Source organism: Chrysochloris asiatica, unplaced genomic scaffold (genome assembly GCF_000296735.1).
Source record: "Chrysochloris asiatica unplaced genomic scaffold, ChrAsi1.0 scaffold00025, whole genome shotgun sequence".
In the NCBI taxonomy this organism is placed as follows: domain Eukaryota; kingdom Metazoa; phylum Chordata; class Mammalia; order Afrosoricida; family Chrysochloridae; genus Chrysochloris; species Chrysochloris asiatica.
The window spans coordinates 14,323,975-14,343,449 of record NW_006408543.1 but is presented as its reverse complement, the minus strand read 5'-3'; the positions used below and the strand labels follow the sequence as shown (position 1 = coordinate 14,343,449).

The following is a 19,475-nucleotide window of genomic DNA, read 5'->3' as shown; positions in this document are numbered from 1 at the left end:
AACAACAACAACAACAACACACTTCTCTTGTTCCAGAGGGAAGGAGCCTGATAGTGCAGCAGTTAAGCACATGGCTGCTAACCAAAAAGTGAGCAGTTCAAACCTATCAGGAGAACGTCCGCTTCCGTAAAGATGACAGCCTTCCCTATGGGGAGGGTCTACTCTGTCATACAGAGTTGCTGTGATCAGAATATACTGGGTTTGGATCTTGTTTCAAGGAGTCCCTGAGTAGGGGAAATAGTTAACATGTTTGGCTACTGACTGAAAGTTTGAAGCTCTAGACTGCCCAGAGGTACCTCAGAAGAAAGATCTGGATATCTACTTTAGAAAAATTAACCATTGAAAACCCTGTTGAGCAAAGTTCTACTCCGATATACCTGGGGTTACCATGAGTTGACTATCTTCAAAACCTACTTTCCCGTGTATCCTTAAGGAATGTGGAAGTAAATGTGGGGACTCTGGCTCGAGTCCTGTTCAGCCTAGTCCCCTGTGTGTGTCTCTGAACTTGAGGCTTTCCCACATCCGTGCTCCTGAGCTGAGCCCACTTAGGGCACAGAGTGGGTGCTTGATAAATCTCTAGCAGAATCCATGTGAGCACCTTCCCTTCTGCAGGTAAACCCAGGCTCCCTTCCAGACTGAACTGCTCCGTGGTAGTCTCAGGACCCATCCACCCCTGCAGCTTTCAGGAGACCACTTCTGAGAAAGAGGACTAGACACACAGTGCCACCCTCCAAAGGGAGGTATAAATGACCCCCGTAGGGGCACAGTGCCTTTGTGGGTACAGGTGTTTACCTTCAGGGGCCCAGCTGGGCTCCCCGCTGCTCTGAGATGGAGCCCAGACCTTTAGGTGAGGCCCCAGGTACTTCCCCGCCGTCTTCCCAACACTCCTCGCTCCCTCCCGCTGAAAAGGCTTTAATACTTGTAGGATCAATACATTTAAACCTTTCACAATTGAAAATGTCTGAATATCAAAGAGATTTCAAGGCTAATATGAATGATGCCTTCCTGGTCTGGCTTATTAAGCCCTTTTGCTCATTCATTCATTCATTCAACTGACAAAGCCCCCATCCTTGAAGAGTTGGAGAGGACCACAAAGCCTGTGACTTCTAGGCCCACTCCTGGGGAAGGGTCTGGGTTACATTTCCCAGATGGAGAAGGTGAGTCTAGGGCCAGGTGGGCTCTGAGGGGCTCCACTGCCTGTCCCCCACCCCCACCCCCCATCCCACAGCTTCCTCCAGTGTGAGCTGCACTTCCTCTCAGCCGGCTGCCTCTCTGGGTATTAATAGTATCAGAGCAAATGAGATGTCGGTTGAGTTCCAGACGCAGCAGGGGCGATGTGGGCCAGATACATCCTGACATTCCATCAACACCATCACTGCCACCTGGATGGGCCTGTGAGAGCAGCCACAGAGGTCCCTTTGGGGGTCAGAAGAAATCCACCCCCACCCCACCCCCGCTACGGGGTACGTATCCCATCTCCCAGATAGCCTGTGAGGCCCAGCTATAACGAAGGAGGAGGGCCGGCTGTTCTCATGGTCTTGAGCGCTGGTTGAGGGACAGTGTCATTGAAAGACTTCAGCACCCCCAGCCCAGCATGGGCCTTGAGCTGCAAGACTGGGACCTGGGAGCTCCCATCCTTGAACACTAATATTTTCTTGGAGGGTTGAGCCACAGTCCCTGCCTGGTTGGGAAGGTGCAGGGATGGGAGTTGGGAAAGACAGAAGGGCCTCAGAGACAGACCACTGTGTCCACTCCAACCCCGCCTCTCAGAAAGAAGGGGCTCAGAGAGGGGCAGTGACCTGCTGGAGTCACACAGGAAGTGGCAGCGGCACAGAGGTCAGACCTGGTTTCCCTTCCCAGACTGTGCACTCCACCAGCGGTACCAAGGGAGGAACAGAGGGATGGGAAAGGGCTCCCTGCTCCCCAAAACATAACCAAGTAAGGAAATACGGGACCCCCTCTTTTGCTCTTACCTGTTTTCTAGAGTCTAATGGGGGAGTGAGGATGGGAAAAGCACAGAGCAGTTTTCCAAGAATCCAACTACCCTAGCACCCCAGAACCCTCCTCCAGTTCTGATTCTTTCTGCATCTAGCACCTGGTACTTAGCCCAGAAAGGCCGAAAAGCAAAGCAAAACATTTGTTCAGATATTGGGGTGAGTGGCGTGGGGGACATGGAGACAAACGGGGACAGACAAATGTGTGGTAATTCAACAGTTCCAGCTCCCAGCTCCACTGCCCCCCCTCCCCCCAGCCCCAGGGGTTACTCCAGCCCCCAGGCCCCACCCAGGGAGTCTCAGGGAGAACTTTCCGCCCAGCTTGGCCAGAGTTCACTGAGAACAGGGTCTGTGGTCACCCAGACTACTCAGCAGGAGCAATTGGGTCTCAGGGGGAAACAGCTGAGAGGGGCTGGCCTGGGAGCCCCCCAGTGTCTCTGCCTTCATGGAAGTCCAGGGGAGGGGGGGTGAGTTGGGACTGTCCCAAGTAGGGTCACTTACGTGGGCTGGGAGGTCTTGGACAATCTGCTGTTGTATTTCTGCATGACCCCATGAAACAAGCCCATGGGGGCTGAGGCTGGCGGGCTCTCAGGCATCGAGGTGGACCTGGAGGATGAGGGGCAGGAATGAAAGAGAGAGAAATACTCAGCATAGGAGAAGCGGGTCATAGCTGGAGGCAGCCGCGGGGTGCCAGGGGGAGAGGAGCTGACGGGCAGATGTCTATTCTGCACCACAGCAGATGGCCCGGTCTGCCCTGTGTGCTGGACACAGCTGCTGTGTCTCCAGATTATTTTTGGCCCTTGGAGGAAGCCCTGGGAGAGTTAAATGACCATATAAGACAACAATGAGGTTAACCTCACCCCCACCCCTCGGTCCCCTTCCCCAGCCAACCACGCGGGAGGCAGATATGAAGCAAGGTGACATTCTTCACCCTGGAGGATGTGAGAAGTGGTCAGTTACGGGGCTGGACCAGAGACTCCTGGACAGCCAGGGATGGAGGCCTGAGGAAGGGGGGCAAGAAGAGAAACCAAGCCATGTCTGTGTCCCCCACACTCCCATTAGAGGATCAGGCCCCTCCCCCTCAAGAGTCTGGAGCCAGTAGTGTGCTGGTCACAGCAAAAGAATGGCCCCCAGGGCCAGGGCTGTGGATGGACACAGATTCCAATCACTTCCCAGCCCTGTGGTCTGTGTCTTCATTTCCCCACCTGGAAGATGGCCATGAGTGGCACACAGAGGCAATGCCCAGCACCTGCTGACCTTTCATTTATCACCACACTTCTCCAGCCCTCAGGCCCACCCCCCCCACCCCACCCCTGTCCACCCCCTGGAGTTGTTGTGAGTATGGAGCTGTTAAATGAGGTTCATGTGACCAGCAACAGTCTCTCTCCCAGTAGACCCAGCCAGTCTGTGCACATCTTTGGGGGACCCTGTGGAGCTAAAGGGCTGGGGGCTGAGAGGTTGAGATTGTGACCCGGGAAAGACCCACACGTTCCCAGGACAGGCCGGAACCCATATATTGGTGGTCCCTCTCAAAGGATCAGGTGAAGGAGAGGCACAGAGAGAAGGAAGAACTCATGACCTCAATTGGTTCTGTCTCAGGGCTGGTGCGTGTCCTGGCCAACTCGACCACCATGCCTGTGATCCCTGTCCCCTTCTACTGAGCACCCAGGGTCAGGCAGATGCCACCATCACCTGGGATAATGTATTTATTCTCACAGTCACTCTTGGAAGGCGGCTACTATCACAGCCCTTGTGCAGATGAGGAAACTGAGGCACAGAGAGGGTACATGTTATGGACCTGGCCAGGGCCACAGGCAAACTGGTGGAGTTGCTGGGAGATGCAGGCTGCTCTGAAGGCACCGACATTCCTCCCTCCCCTGTCCCTGAAGACCCCCCTCTCCAGGCCTGAGTCTTCAAACAAGCCTCCGGGGGCCTCCGTTTCCTCATTTGCAAGACCCAACCAGGGAGTTCCTTGCTGCTTTAGTAGCTGCAGGATTGCAGGAATGAGCCCGTGGGCAGGTCTGCATGTAGAACTGACCCAGCGGTGCTGTTGTGGAGCAGGGGGGGTAGGGAATCCTGACTGCCAACTCCTCTAGCCCTGGGAGAGCTGCGTTTGCTAAGCTCTGAGCTGGCCACCCTCCACCCTCACCAGCCCTGTAGCCTTAACGAGGCCCTTGGAGTCTTTTCTCCTGTGGTCCTTGGGACTTGGCCACCCACATCATTGTCCATGTGTGGACCCCAACCATGTCTGGTGGTTAGAATGTCTTTAGTAAGGTAATTTTGTTGTTCAGACACCAAAACTGAAAACAAAATAAACCCACAGACATCGAATCTGTTCTGACTCATAGCGATCATAATGTAGATTTTTCTGAATCTTTAGGGAAGTTGTTGTTGTGGTGGTGGTTATGTGCCATGGAGTCAGTTCCGACTCATAGCGACCCTGCACAGGGTTTCCGAGGCTGTAAATCTTTATGGGAGGAGAAACCCTCATCTTTCTCCCGCGGAACAGCTGGTAGTTTCGAACTGTTGACCCTGAGGTTAGCAGCCTGAATCGTAACCACTATGCTACCTACCAGAGCTCCTTTTAGGGAGAGTAGACAGCTTCATCTTTCTCCCTTGGATCAGTTGGTGGAGTTGAACTATTGACCTTATGGTTAACAGCCCAATGTGTAACCCACCACACCACACGCACAACAAAACAAAGTGCTGCCGGGCCATGTGGCATCGCCATGATGGGTGTGGATCCACATTATCCGTAAGGTTTCCGTGACTGATTTTCAGAAGCAGGTTGCCAAGCCTTTCTTCCTAGTCTCTCTTAGTGTAGAGGCTTCTCTGAACTCGTTTCAGTAGCATATCAACACCCAAGACTTCACTAGCAGCCGGTGGTGACTGAGAATGAGACGTGTGGCCAGGACCTAAACCCAGGTTTTCCCACATGGAAGGTGAGAAATCTACCACTAGACCACAGTGCCACACTGGCAGAAACCCACAACACCATCCCAGACTAGGAGCTGTCTCTGATGCCATAATGACACCAACAGCAGTGGAGCGGCAGTGAGGCTGATCGGGGCAGTGAGAGGACACTGGCAAGAACACCCCGCACGTCTCTGCAGGATGAACGTTCACGAAGCCAGCCCAGACCTCGCCTCATACCCATCCTCCCCACCAACTGATGGAGGCAGTGACTGTGTTGTTCCCATTATGCAGATGAGAAACAGAGAGACTGAGATCAGACCAGCAAAGCTATCCCAACTCTTGCTGGATGCCCTGTGCTGAGGGCTGGGGACCAAGAGCCCAATTCTCTTATTTTTGCTGGTCCTCACAATATTGACTGGCAGGTCCATGGGAGACAAGGATCCGAACACTGGTCTAGGAGCATGGGAATTGAGATGCATTCCTTTGGTTTTGGGGGCCAGTAACTGCTGAGAGTTACTGTTTGTGAGTCTGAGCTGAATGGGGAGCCAGGCCTCTGAGAAATTTCTGATCAAAGCTGGGGGCCCCATTTCCCCTGGAGGCCTCAGCAGGGAAATTCCCAGAAGAGTAAACCGCAGACTGAGTCAGCAGAGGTGAGAGAGCGGGATGTGGGCCCAGGTCAGCCCCGTGTATCTGGGGGCAGGTCTGGGGTGGGGGTGCAGGCTACCCAGAATCTCTATCACCCCATCTTGGAGTCCCACTTGTTCCAGATTTAGCCTGAGGTCAGCCTGACGGAGGGGATGAGCAGGCTGAATTTGCATCACGCACCAGTCCTGGGTGAGCCAACAGATGGGCCAGCCCAGGAAGAGAGGTGAACAGGGCTGGATGCAGACAGCGACAGGAATCTATAGAGGGAAGGGGTCCTGGCATGGCATTGTGGGATAGATAAAGCACTGGACCACAAGGTTGGTTTGAACCACAAGTCTGGTTCTTGGCGCTCCTTGGTAACCCTATGCAGGGTCGCTATGAGTCGGAACCAACTCGACAGCACTTAACAACTCCAAGCCCACCATGTGCCGGTATCCTTACATCTGTCCCCTCCTCTGGCCTGACACCAACCCTGTGATGTACAAAGCCCAGTGCATGGTGGGAACACTATACATTTTCATGAAAAAAGTACTTGAGAACAAAACAAGCAAAAATCTCCACAGGGCTAAAACCCCACGTGGTAATCTTGGTGGTGTGTGGTTTCGGGCCAAGATTTCAATTGCTGGAGAAACAATTGAGTAGGAGAAAGGAAGGGCTGATGGTTTTATAACTAGCCCCAGTCCCATTCCTGAAGGGCCTCTGGACTCAGCCTCCCACCCATGAGAGTTCTGTCTTCCTCTCACCCACTGGCCAGTTGGTCCCTCCAGGCAGGCACAGAGAGGGCCCGAATGCTGAGAAAACAGCAACTTCACGCAGTAGCAACTTCTGCCTTCCCACAGTGCTATCATTCACAAGGTGCTTACTGTCGGCCAAGCCCCAAGCCAGGTACATTGCATAAGGCCTCACATTCAATTCTCCAGTCCACTCTGAAAGACAAGCAGACACTGGGGCTGGCTTCCTCTAGCCTGTGTGGCAAACTCCTATTCATCCTGCAAAGCCCATCTCCTCAATTCAGTGCATCCACCCTTTCTGCATCCCTCCTCTGAAATTGGAGGAGGCTCATTGATGTACTTTCCCTGTGGGTCATCTGGACCTCTGTGCCTTGCCACCACCACCACCCTACCATGAATGGTGAACCTGTGGAGGTCAAGGCCCAGGGCATTGGTGTCCAAGTGCAGTAATTGTGGGTGGCTGGCTTTGCACTGTTTACTGCTGTGCACACATAAGCCCAATCAAGTACCGGCTTCATCTTCCCCTGCTTTGACTTCTTAGAAATGGAACCATAAATAACAAACAGAAATTTGCTGAGGCCACTCTGACTGGTCCAGCCATGGTAGCCAGGGTGGGACGTGGGGTCTCTGCTTTGTTAGTGCATGGACCCTACTTCTCCATGCAAAACCAGGTTGCCTTTTGGGGAAGCCCAGTGGGCCAAGGTTGGCAAGTGATCATCATGTGTGTTTCAAACGTTGTCTCTTACGTTGTGTGGGGAGTGACGTGATTGGGAAATGGATATAGAAAAAGGACTTTCTCTTTCTTTAGGGTGCTGATCAGCTCTCATTTCTAGCATCCCAAAACTCGGATCCTCTTTATGTCCCAGTCACCATCTCCATCACAAGAGGATAGCAACCAATCCCATTCCTAGAGCATTGTACTGGTTTCCAAATGCCCTTATTTGCCTATATGCTTTCATTGACTGCCTAGAAGGATACACGCTCTTCACTGGGCATGAAGGCTACAATGTTGAAGAATATTTGCTGTTTGCAAGGAGTAACTGGAGACGCTATCAAGAGGCCAGACTGCACCTGCCCAGGGTAGCAAGCTGTCTGGGAAGCAGGGACAGTCACAGAGGTGGACATGAGGTGGGGTGGGGGACTAGGGGGTCCACACAAGCTGCAGAGGATGAGGAAGGCTCCAACACCCACCTCATCATAGTTACTTTCCATAACAATATTGCAAGATGGACAAGGCAAGTATCTATTATTGGGATTTTAGAGATGAGGCTGTTGGGGCTCAGAGAGATTAAGCAACTTGCCTAAAGTTACACAGCCAGCAAATGACAGAGAAAGAATCGGAACCCCAAGCTCATGTTTTTTTCCATTTTGACTCTGCTATCTCTTCACTCAAAGGAGCCTGGTGGCTCTGTGGGTTAAGTGTTAGGCTGCTAACTGCAAGTTTGGCAACTCAAGCCCACCAGCTGTGGGAAGCTGAGGCTGTCTGCTCCCACAAAAATTTACAATCTCAGACACCCCAGATAGGGTCACTATGACCCGCTGGCAGTGGATTCACCTCGTCACTCCTTCCTTTGTCCAGCCATGTATTTATTCACAGACATCTAGACCATTTTTGCCATGGGAGAGGCCCTGGGCTAGACACCAGACTACTCAGGGAGGCAGACAGAAAGGTCCCTGTATTCAAATGATGGAAAATGATGGGTACGAATAAAAATTCTAAACTGTCAGGGTCAAGGTCATGAAAGGGAGAAACACCCTGGGAGGGGGTGGGGCAGGGCTATGAGAAGCTGACATAAATCCTCAGGAGAAGCCAGGAGGAGCCCCCGGGGGCATGTATGAATGTCCAGTTCCTAAACCTCCTCTGCAGTCCTGTAGGTGGGAACTTTGATACTCAGGGATCGAAGTAAGCAAGGACTTTGTGAAGGCCCCTGTCTTTCCTGTCTCTGAGGCCATGTCTGAACATGTGAGACCTCAGGTATGTCTTTTGGGGGCTCCATGGGTGGGAGTCAGATGTAATGAAACCAAAACCCTGTCTAGAAGGAGGAGGAGGCAAGTGAAAGGGACCTTTGCAGAGACAAGTCGGAATTTCATCGTGGGCAGACTCGGGTTCACTTCCTGCCTCGGCTGGGTTTCATCATCTGTAAAACGGGTTCATTCTCAGTGGGAGGCTCTTACTCACAGAAGCATGAAGTCAATGAAAGCTTGCTGGCCCAAAGGAAGTGCTTAGTGTGCACTTGTAGGAGGAGAAGGAAGGACGATAAGGCTGAGAATCACATTTAGAAATCTCATGAAAGTGGTTTACTTATTCAGTTTGTTCCAAGACGAAGGGGCAGAATGAACTTGGGGGTTTTCAGTTCAGATTGAGGATGAGAAGATGCACATTAAATCCTCCTCCCCTGTGTTCCTTGTGCCTGGGTGTTAGGTAAGGGCAACGTGACCTTGGATAAGTCATTTTATGCCTCTGTGGAAATTTTGTTCCCAGAAATCTGAATATATGGTCCACTCAGGGTCCCCATGTGCTGCCCACTGACAGAGAAGGAAGTCAGACCTGGTGTTTTAGGGGTCGTGGGGCTCCAAAGGGGCTCCCAACACAAGGAAGTAGGCTGTAGATGCCCAAGATCCTATCTTTCCAGAAAGGAGGTCTTATCTCAATCTGATCCTGTCCTGAGAATGAGGAACCTGTGGTCTGACTTCAGCTGAACTGGCCAGAACAGGAACCTGTGCCTTCTCAGCACAGGTCACCCTGAACCAGGCCCCAGGCTCCCAGTTTCAGTTTCCGATTTGGTTGCAGAAAGGAACATCCTCCAGGTCAGCTCAGGGTCCTGGAGCCTCATCTCCTTCCAGCTGCCCAAGGACACTGCTGCCTGACCATCTGAAAGGGTCTTTCAGCTCTGGGCATTCCGGGCCTTTGTCCAGCCTGCCTGATAGAGGTGGCCCAGCCTCACCAAGGGGCAAAGCCACTTGGGAAGAACCCTGGTAGGTTTCATCAGAGGCCAGGATTAGGACGCTCCACCACCCACCTTCATTTCCTGTCATCTGTGACTGGACATTGGAAACAGAAAGCTGAGGATCAGAGAGGTCAAGTGATTTGTCCCAGGCCACACTGGGAATTATTTGACTGTTGGTGATGGTGAGATTTTAAACCCACACCCCACAGCAACATTAAATACACTTGACCTGGAAACAGTGATGAACATAAGCATTTTGTTTTTCATTGTATCTTTCTTTGCTAAAAGTATTTTAGTATCAATTGCCTCCCTGGCTCCCACTTCCTACAAAGGATGCATCTTCCAAATCTGAGCTGGCCAGTACAGTAGCCACTGGCCACAGGTGATAATGAGCATTTGAAATGTGGCTGGTCCAAATTCAGAAGGCACTCTGGTAGCATGGTGGCTAAGTGCTCATTTGTTCAAAGGTCAACAGTTTGAATCCACCCACTGCTCTGCAAAAGATTTAGCAATCTGTTTCCATCAATATACAGCCTCCAGAGCCCTCGAGACATTTCTACTCTATCCTATAAGATTGCTATGGGTCAGAATCAACTCAACAGCAATGGATTTGGTCATTTTCAGGTGAGTAAGGAGCTCTGGTAGCATAGTGGTTACGAATTGGGCTGTGAACCTTAAGGTCAGCAGTTCAAAACTACCAGCCGCTCCGTGGGAGAAAGATGAGGCTTTCTGCTCCCGTAAAGATTTACAGTCTCGGGAACCCTGTACAGGGTCGCTATGGGTTGGAACCGACTCCATGGCACATAACAACAACATAAAACACACACTGGATTTCAAAGACATGATGTGGGAGGAAGGGAGAGAATGTAAAAACGGCGTACTGATTTTTGTATTGTTGATCATATGTGGAAATGATGATATTTTGGACATGTTAGTGTTGTTGTTAAGTGCCATCAAGTCAGTTCCAACACATAGTGACCCTATCTATATAGGGTTTCCGAGGAGAAATTCAAATCAAACTTGCAGTCTAGTACTTATCATATAGTGCCGCTCCAGGGCGCCATTTTGGAGTAAATTTTATTTACTGGAGTAAATAAAATAAAAGGTGAAAATGAATTCCACCTGTCACTTTCAATTTAAAAAAAAAAAAAAAAAAAGTGTGACTAATAGAAAAATTTAGAGCGCTTGCATGATGCAAATGGTTAACAAGCTCAATGCTAACAGTAAGGCTGAAGATTCGAGTTCTCCCAGAGGTGCCTTGTAAGAAAGACCTGGGGATCCCCTTCCAGAAAAGCAGTCATTGAAAACCATATGGAGAGAATGTAGAAATGGAGCAGCTGAGGACTCTAGACTCATGGAAAGAGAAAGGTTTTGTGCAGGCAGCCAGGTGCTGGTGGGTAGGAAGCAGGCTTACAGAATGTGCCCTTTGGTTGTTTAAATGATTCTATATTCCTGACTGTTGAATGATGATACACGGAGGCTCTTGTAATCCTTGCAATTAAACAATAAGTGTAAAACCAATGTTCTCCCATGTAAACTATCACTCAATTCACAATAAAAACTTAAAAAACAAACAAACAAAAACCCTATGGAGCACAGATCTACTCTGCCACACAGAGTCGGTGGAATCAAACATTTGAAGGTGTGTGTGTGTGTGTGTGTGGAGGAGGGAGTCAGTTCTGTTGGTTAGCACTGCTTCACAGTGTCCTATGGCAGGGACAATGAGGGAGCCTGAGGATGGATTTGCTGGGTAGATAGATGCCATTGCTTCATGGGCATGCTTTCCCAGGGAGACTGCATGGGCATGGATACTGTTGGAAGCACTGGTAACTCTCAATATATCGGTCCCACCTCATTCAAACACAAAGCCGGGGCTGCAAGGCGAGGACATGGGCTTTGTCCAGAAGTGCCAGACAGTTCCAGTCTGCAGAGCAATACCTGCTGGCTGTATCACCTGGGACAAGTTGTCTAGCCTCTTTGAGCTTCAATGTCCTCATCTGTAAAATGAAAACATAGTCTAGTGCCTGTCTAGAGAGTCCTTGTCATGGTGGTGTTGTGTGTCATCGAGGTGATTCTAATTCATAGTGACCCAGGCTACTGTTTCCAAGGAGCAGCTGGTGGGTTTGAAACGCTGACCTTGTGGTTAGCAGTCCAGCGCTTATCCTACAGCACCACATCAGGAGTTCTCAAGAGGATTAAATGAGACAAAGTATGCACATGCCTAACACAGTCAGAGCTCAAGAAAGCTAGGTAATAAATATCAGTCATGAGACGTTTAAGTGCATTCTAGACACTGAGTTCACTTATTTTGGGGTTATGGTGGGCAGCACCTTATGGTAGAGACCTGAAGCCCAGCTCCCTTTCACTGGCCTTGCCTCACTCACCTGGTCCATGGGTAGAAATGGGCGGGTGGACGGTTGGCTCGAGCAGACACAGCGGCCTCGGCAGTGGTGGGGCCCCGCGTCTTGTCAGCCAGGCTCTGTTCGATGGCCATCTGGACCAGTTCATCCTCGCTCAGGCTGCTGTACAGACTGTACTCCTCATGCCCAATGGCACGCTGTCCACCCGGGGCACTGATCTCCATCGTCATCCTCTTCTCCCTCTCACCCCAGTCTCCAGAAGAGCCTCTCAGCAGTGGAGAGGAAGCAGCAAATCAGAAAACCCTTTAAGGAGACCAAAACCATGCTGGTCACCAATGGTTACTGGACAGTTAGCAATCACACATTCATTCTTTTGTTCCTTCATTTGGTCATATGATCCACCCAACCACCAACACACTCATCTATCCATCCATCCATCCATCCATCCATCCATCCATCCATCCATCCATTTATTTCATGTGCTATCCATCAATTTACTCATCTATTTACTAATCTACTCATCCATTTAACCATACTCTGCATCCATCTATCTATGCTTCCATCCATCTACCCAACCATCTACCAATTTATCTATCTATCCAAGCACCCCAACTTCCAGCCCCTACCCACCCATCTATCCATCTTCATGCTTCCATCTCCACATATCCACCCATCCATATGGTCATCCTTTCATCCATCCATCTATCTATCTATCCATCCACCATCCATCCAAGCTCACCTTTCCACGCCTATGAATATGTCCATTAACTGAATGATTGTTGAGCACCTACTCTGTATCAGGGACCCTTTGTGCACTGGGAGTGCAACTATGATCCCAACAGATAAATATCCCTGCCCTCTTGGAGTTTACACTGCCCTGTTTGCATTCCTGTCTTCCAGTCATCCACCTCCACCCTATCCTCACATTTCTCCATTTCTCTACTTGTGCTGGGGCTGAGCATACTAGAGATAGGTCAGTCACTACTTGAGATGGCAAAACCAATCATTAATTCCAGGGACTTTCATCTAAAGAAATGCCTGAAGGGAGAAATAGACTTTCGCTGAGTTGACTACTTTTAAGAGAAGAAATCAAATCAACTAAGCCTGACTTTCGGTTTGAATGAGTAACATTCAGTGTGGCTTCAGGCCAGTGATTCTGTTCTCTGAGGTCTTTTGTAAGTAACACAGAAGACAGTGTAAAACTTAGGTTTTTTTGGCAAGTATTCACTCCCCACCCCTTGGGAGTCACATGACTTGCTCTGACCAGTGGATATTGGTGAACATGATGTAGGTAGGGATTTGACATGGACCTGCTCAATGGGGTTAGCTCTTGCACTTCAACCATCACTAAGAGAGGGACGTCCCTGTCTAGAGTCATTGTTCCTTCAGCCTGGACTGCAGGGTGAACTCATGTGGGGCGCCTTGAGCCCAACCTTCACGGAGGAGCCTAGCCCAGCAGGACCTGAAGCCTGTAGGTGAGTTTACCAACCAGGGCTGACCTGGGGCATGTGGTCTCCAATCAACCTGAGCATGAAATCAATGCTTGTTTCAGAGCTTTGTTTTAAGGCAACTTTCTCTAGTAAACTGACACCCAAAGGATTAGTCTAACCAGGCACTTCACAAAGAGGATCTCCAAATAAACACTAAACAAGTGCAAAGTAAACTCAACATATGACTCGATTAATTTCATTCGAGTTTGGGGAAATCCAAATGAAAACACCAAGGTCATTCCACCCCTGTTGTTGTTGCTGTTGTTAAGTGCCATTGAGTCGGTTCCAACTCACAGTGACCCTGTATAGGGTTTCCAATAAGCAGCTCGTGTGTTTGAACCACCGACCTTGTGGTTCAAACCAATTTGGTGGTCCAGTGCTTTATTCCATGACAACATACCCTCCAAATCCAAACCAAATCCACCGCCATCCAATGTACGATTCCAACACATCATGACCCATGTTGTTGTTAAGTGCCGTGGAGTCAGTCTTAACCAGACTGCCATGTCCTTCTCCTTCAGAGCAGCTGGGGGGTCAAAACCTTGATCTTTAGGTTCACAACGGAATACTTTAACTACTGAGTCACCAGTACTCCTTCACACTATCCATATGACTCAAATAAAAAATGGTAAAATATCTAGTGCTGGGAGATGCGGAGCAAGGAGAATTCTGTTGTCACTGGCAGGAGTGTAACATTGGTAAAACCACTTTGGAAAATTGATGCTATTTGCTAACATGGAAATACACCTGCATGCCTGGCCTATGACTTAAACATTCCACTCCTAGATATATGCCTAAAATGCATGTAGAACAACAGATAAGCACAAGAGCATTCAGAGTTGTACTAGTCATAATAAACCCAACTGGAAACTCCCCAAAGGTTCATTTGGGTGTTCAATGGAGTGGATGAATACATTGTGGTATGTTCCCAGAATGGCTGGCATATACCCACGCAATGAACAAACAGCACCTACACAGACCAGCAGGATGAATCTCACAAACACTACTGAGCGAAAGAAGCCAGATAATAAAGAACATATATATATGATTCAATTTTTACAAAGTTCAAGCACAGGCAACAACCTTAAAGAGAAATTGAACCCTGATGCACAAACCTTAAAGTCTACGCTGACTGAAGTAAGTCAATCGCAAAAGGACAAGTATCCATTTTCCTAAGTGGTGGTGGTGATTTTGTGCCATGGAGTCAGTTCTGACTCATAGTGACCCTGTACAGGGTTTCTGAGGTTGTAAATATTTACGGGAGCAGAAAGCTTCATCTTTCTCCCACAGAACAGCTGGTAGTTTCGAACTGCTGACCTTGCGGTATCAATATTGCACTCTCGCCTGACCTACCTCCCTCCACTTTGTACTCAAAATTCCTTCTCATTCTCTAAAGACCTGAGCAAGTACATCCTCTTCTGAGAAGCCCACCAAGAGACAATCTTCTAGAACTTCTTGGTTGTGGTTGGTTGTTCGGTTGTAAATTTGACCCTAGATTCTCTTTCCAAAGGTCAGGACTTCATAATTTAAGCTCACTGAAGGGGGGACCAAATTTCTCCTGCATGTCCTGAAAGACCCACTGATGGCCCATGCCCTGTCTTCCTTGACAGCAGAACACGCGTTTCTTCAGTTAACATTGTGCCCTGACCTGTGAATTATGATTGTTCCAAGCTAGTCAGGGTCATTCTGCCCCCTTGGACAATAACTAGTCTAAGTGTGGTCATGGAGCCTTACTCTTGTCAAAGGGACACTCTACTGGGGTGTCTCTAAAAAGAACTTTGCTCCCTGATAAAAGAGAGACTCGTGGAGAAAGTGACTCCATGCTCACACCCCTACTTAATGCTTACAGAATTTGATGTTCAGAGCAGTGGCAGCCACCTTGTGACCAAGAGGATAATAGAGGTGTCAGAATGCATGATAGGTCTTCCTTGTTGTTGAGCTACTGAACTGATGCTGAGGCCACTAACCTCTAGTCTACTTGTTAGGTAAAGAGATCCTTGTGATTTCAGCCAATGGTTATTGAATTTTCTGTAATGTGCATCAAAAAGCTTAACTGATGATTCACAGGCGTGGCCAAGAGTCTTGAGAAAATACCAAGGCTGTGGTGTTACCCCAGATGAATGAACCCCAAAGCCTTGGGTTCACTCAGCACTGCAGTATTCAAAGTTTCCTTGAGGATTTGAGTGTACAGCCAGGGTCAAGACCACATCCCTTGACCATGATGTCCAATGGCCACTCAGTACTCCATGTTGGAGAGAGTGAAGGGGATCCTGACCCCAAAGTCATTGGGGGCTAAAATTTGGAGTGCTATTTTTCTCTTTTGCAACAATGTCAGATTTGTTTATTGTGAAGAGCCCAGGACTGGGAATTGAAAGACTTGGGTTTCTGTCCCAACTCTGCCATGAGCTGGCTCTTTCTTTCTCAGGCCCTGGGTTTGTCCATCTGTTAAGTGGCAGGAGTGGACTAGAACACTCTCCTTGACCCTCTGGTCCTGGGCAGGGGGGAATCTGTGCAGCCAGGTGGGGCCCCAGACCCAGAAGTTTAGGCCTGGCTTCCTGTCCCCTTCCTTGCTTCTATGTGGCTGTGAGGTTCCTGCTTCGTGCCGGTTCTACCTTCAGCAGGTACAAAAGCAGACATGGATCTGAACTTTTCCAGGGTCTGGTCCAGCTTTACACACACACACACACACCTGGCCCAAGGCAGGGGCTCAGTGCATGAGCTATTAATCTGATTGATAGATAGATAGATAAATAGATAGATAGATGGATGGATGGACTGACAGACAGACAGATAGATAGATAGATGGATGGATGAACAGACGGATGGACGGACAGACGGATGGACGGACGGACAGACAGACAGGTAGGTACGTATGTAGATAGGTAGGTAGGTGGATGGATGGACAGACAGACAGACAGACAGGTAGGTAGGTAGGTAGGTAGGTAGACAGATGGACGGATGGACAGACGGACAAATAGATAGATAGATAGAGAGAGATGGATGGATGGATGGATGGATGGATGGACGGACAGATAGAGAGGGATGGATGGATGGATGGATGGATGGGCGGACAGACAGACAGACAGGTAGGTAGGTAGGTAGGTGGACGAACAGACAGACAGGTAGTTAGGTAGGTAGGTAGATGGACGGACAGATGGACAGACAGAAGGACAGACTGAGAGACGGATAGACAGGTAGATAGGTAGGTAGACAGACGGATAGATGGACGGATAGATAGATAAATAGACAGATAGATAGATAGATAGATAGATAGATAGATAGATAGATAGATTGATAGATTGAATAATTAGATAGATACATAGGATGGTGGATGGATGGACAGATGGACGGATGGACAGACAGACAGATAGCTAGATAGGTAGGTAGGTAGACAGACAGACAGATTGACAGACAGACAGACTGATTGACAGACAGGCAGACAGATAGATAGATAGGTAGGTAGGTAGGTAGGTAGATAGATAGATGGGCAGACGGACGGACATACAGGCAGACAGATAGGTACATAGATAGACGGACGGACAGATGGACAGACAGGCGGATGGACAGATAGACAGGTAGACAGGTAGGTAGGTAGGTAGGTAGACGGACAGACAGACAGATAGATAGATAGATAGATAGATAGATAGATAGATAGATAGATAGATAGATAGATAGATATTCCTTAGAGGAACTGGCTCTTGTGATTCTGAAGGGTGCTAAGTCTGAAATTTTTAGGGCAGGCCGACAGGCTGGAAACTCAGGCAGGATTTGTTCTTGTCTGGACTCCTAAGGTCTTTAACAGATGGATGAGGCCCACCCACATTTTCCAGGGTAATCTCCCGTACATAAAGACAAGGGGTTGTAGATAGTAACTCCAGTTGTAAAATACCTTCACAGCAGTACCTAGATTAGCATTTGATTAAGTCTAACCGGTCAATGCACTCGACTGCTAACCAAGAAGCCAGGATGGCCAGACTTTGTCAGTCATGCTTCAGACATAGTATCAGAAGGGACCAGTCCCTGAAGAAGGACATTATACTTGGTAAAGTGGAGGGACAATGATGAAAAGGAAGACCCCCAACGACATAAATTGGCCCAGTGGGAGTAGCAATGGGTTCAAGCTTAACAATTACGAGGACAGTGTGGGACTGGGCAGTGTTTCTTTCTTTCTGTTGTACGTAAGGTCGCTATGGGAGTCCTGGTGTGGCGCTGTGGGTTAATGTGCCAGACTGCAAAGCCGTTTGAACTGCAAGGTTGGCGGTTCAAGTTCACCAGCTAGCTGCTCCTCGGAAACCCTATACAGGGTCGCTATGGGTCAGAACCGACTCAAAGGCACTTAACAAGAACAAGGTTGCTATGAGTTGGTACCAACTTGACGGTACCTCACAACAACAGCTAACCAAGAGCTTGGTGGCTCCAGGTCACCTAGAGGTCCCTTGGAAGTGTACCTGGTGGTCTACTTCTGAAAAGGCAGCTATTAGAAACCCTTGTGAAGCACAGTTCTACTCTGGCACATGTAGGGTCGCCATGAGTTTGACTCAACTCAGCAGCGACTGGTTATAACCTGGTCAGGTTGACCAGCCATCACAGGGAGCTTGGAGTTCCGATGGCACAGAGCTAAACTAGGTGCTTTCCTAACTTGTAGAAGCTTTAGAACTGGAAGAGTCCTTGGAAACCTCCTAGCCCCAGCCTTGTTCCAGAGAGGCTCAGGGACTTGGCTGGGGCCACCCAGCTCTGTATCCCAGCACAGACTTGTACCCAGGTCTCTGACTCTCATTTAGTGCTCTTCCCAGGTGTCCTGGCCCCACGCAGCCCCCTCAGGGCACACTATGATGCCAGTCAGATGCTGGGCGCCTGGTCCACTTGTCAGACTAATATCATCTATTATCTACCTGTCTGCCTATCATCTATCTGTTACTCAACCTTTTATGTATTATTTTTCATCTATCCTCTATCTAAGGAGTTCTGGTAGCATAGTGGTTACGAATCAGGCTGTTAATCTCATGGTCAGCAGTTCGAAACTCCCAGCTGTCCTGCAGGAGAAAGATGAGGCTTGCTGATCCCGTAAAGATTTACAGGCTCGGAAACCCTCTACAGGGTCACTATGAGTCGGAACCAACTCCACGGAACATAACAACAACAACAATCCTCTATCTATCTATTCACAAGTATATTTATCATCTATCCACCTGCATGTCTATCACCCATCCAGCCATCTATCCATCCATCCGTCATGTCCTATTGATTCCTGTCTTTCAGGAACACTGACTGATACACTTTCTGTCTCTGAGGTCCCAGAGGACACACGACCACCCAGTAGGTCCACTCAAGTAAAGAGCTTAGCACTGGTCACAGGAGGCCAGGGAACTAGATAGGAGTGGAAAGCCCTCAGGTCTAGGTGTCAGGAGCCCGAAGTCTAGTTTCTGTTCTGCAACATACTAGCTATATGCGACTTTGGGTAATTCACTTCCCCTTCCTGGTCTTTAGTTCTCTTATCAGACAAGATGAAAATGAAACATCTTGTTTCGTCATTAACTAACACTGCGGTGGGGCATGTGTAGGTAGCTCATGAGAGGCAGAGCAATTATCCAATGGGATCCCTCCAGCCCCTCACTTCCAGGCAGTTGCTGATACCAATTATAGTCTAGGATGGACATATCAGAGGCTTGTTCCCAACCACACACCTCATAGGATGCGAGAGTAGCCTGGGAAGGGTCATGTGGCATCCCCAGACTTCTGACTGAGCCCCTGCCTGGTCAGCCAACGGTCTAGCCACATTGACATTTGTCAGTTACTTCACACAATCACCCTCCCAACAGCTGTGAGAGGTCTGAATCTTCTCCACTGAGTTAACTCTTTCAGTCTTCTACCCCTAGTTCCTTCCTAATGGAACTTGATGCAACTGTAATTGGTCCCAATGTACAGAAGAGAGAATGAAGACTCAGGGAAGGTGGGGCGGGGGATTGACCGCCGTAAAGTCACAGGGTGGGATTTGAACCTTCTTATCCCAACCTTCTGGGAATTCCAGAAACATGACTGCAAGCAGCTGGCATGCATGTGGGTGCTGAGGGGGAGACTATGTTGCTTGTTCTCACCCTAAACAATCAACTGACCACTGTCCTGCACCCATGCATTGGGCACCCATGAGACTCTCAGTTCCTGAGAGGTGGGCACATACCAATGGGGGGGATTCTGAAGGGACCATGTGAAAGAGGGTGTACCCCCACCCTCGAGGACCCAGACATCTCTTTCTTTCCTCTGCGAGCTTCAACCTGAGAGGGTTTAGGTCAGTAGCCCACCTTCCTGTGCAGAAAGGAGGAGTGTACTGCTACAAAGATGATGGATTTAGGATTGAATCCAATCCTAAAGGTTTCTCTCTGGGACAGGGGGC

At 49.2% G+C, this 19,475-nt stretch overlaps 1 protein-coding gene across 1 annotated transcript in view; it reads right to left on the bottom strand.

Annotated features, from left to right (window-relative positions):
* The window catches only part of ASB2 (ankyrin repeat and SOCS box containing 2), a 35,614-nt gene extending 23,790 nt beyond the window's left edge, over positions 1-11,824 (bottom strand). Inside the window, exons 1-2 of the mRNA XM_006839551.1 lie at positions 11,619-11,824; positions 2,496-2,600 (exon numbers count right to left, since the gene is read on the bottom strand). Coding sequence (XP_006839614.1) covers positions 2,496-2,600; positions 11,619-11,824 — 311 coding nt within the window. The remainder of the gene's footprint in view (positions 1-2,495; positions 2,601-11,618) is intronic.
* Between the last annotated feature and the right edge of the window lie 7,651 nt (positions 11,825-19,475).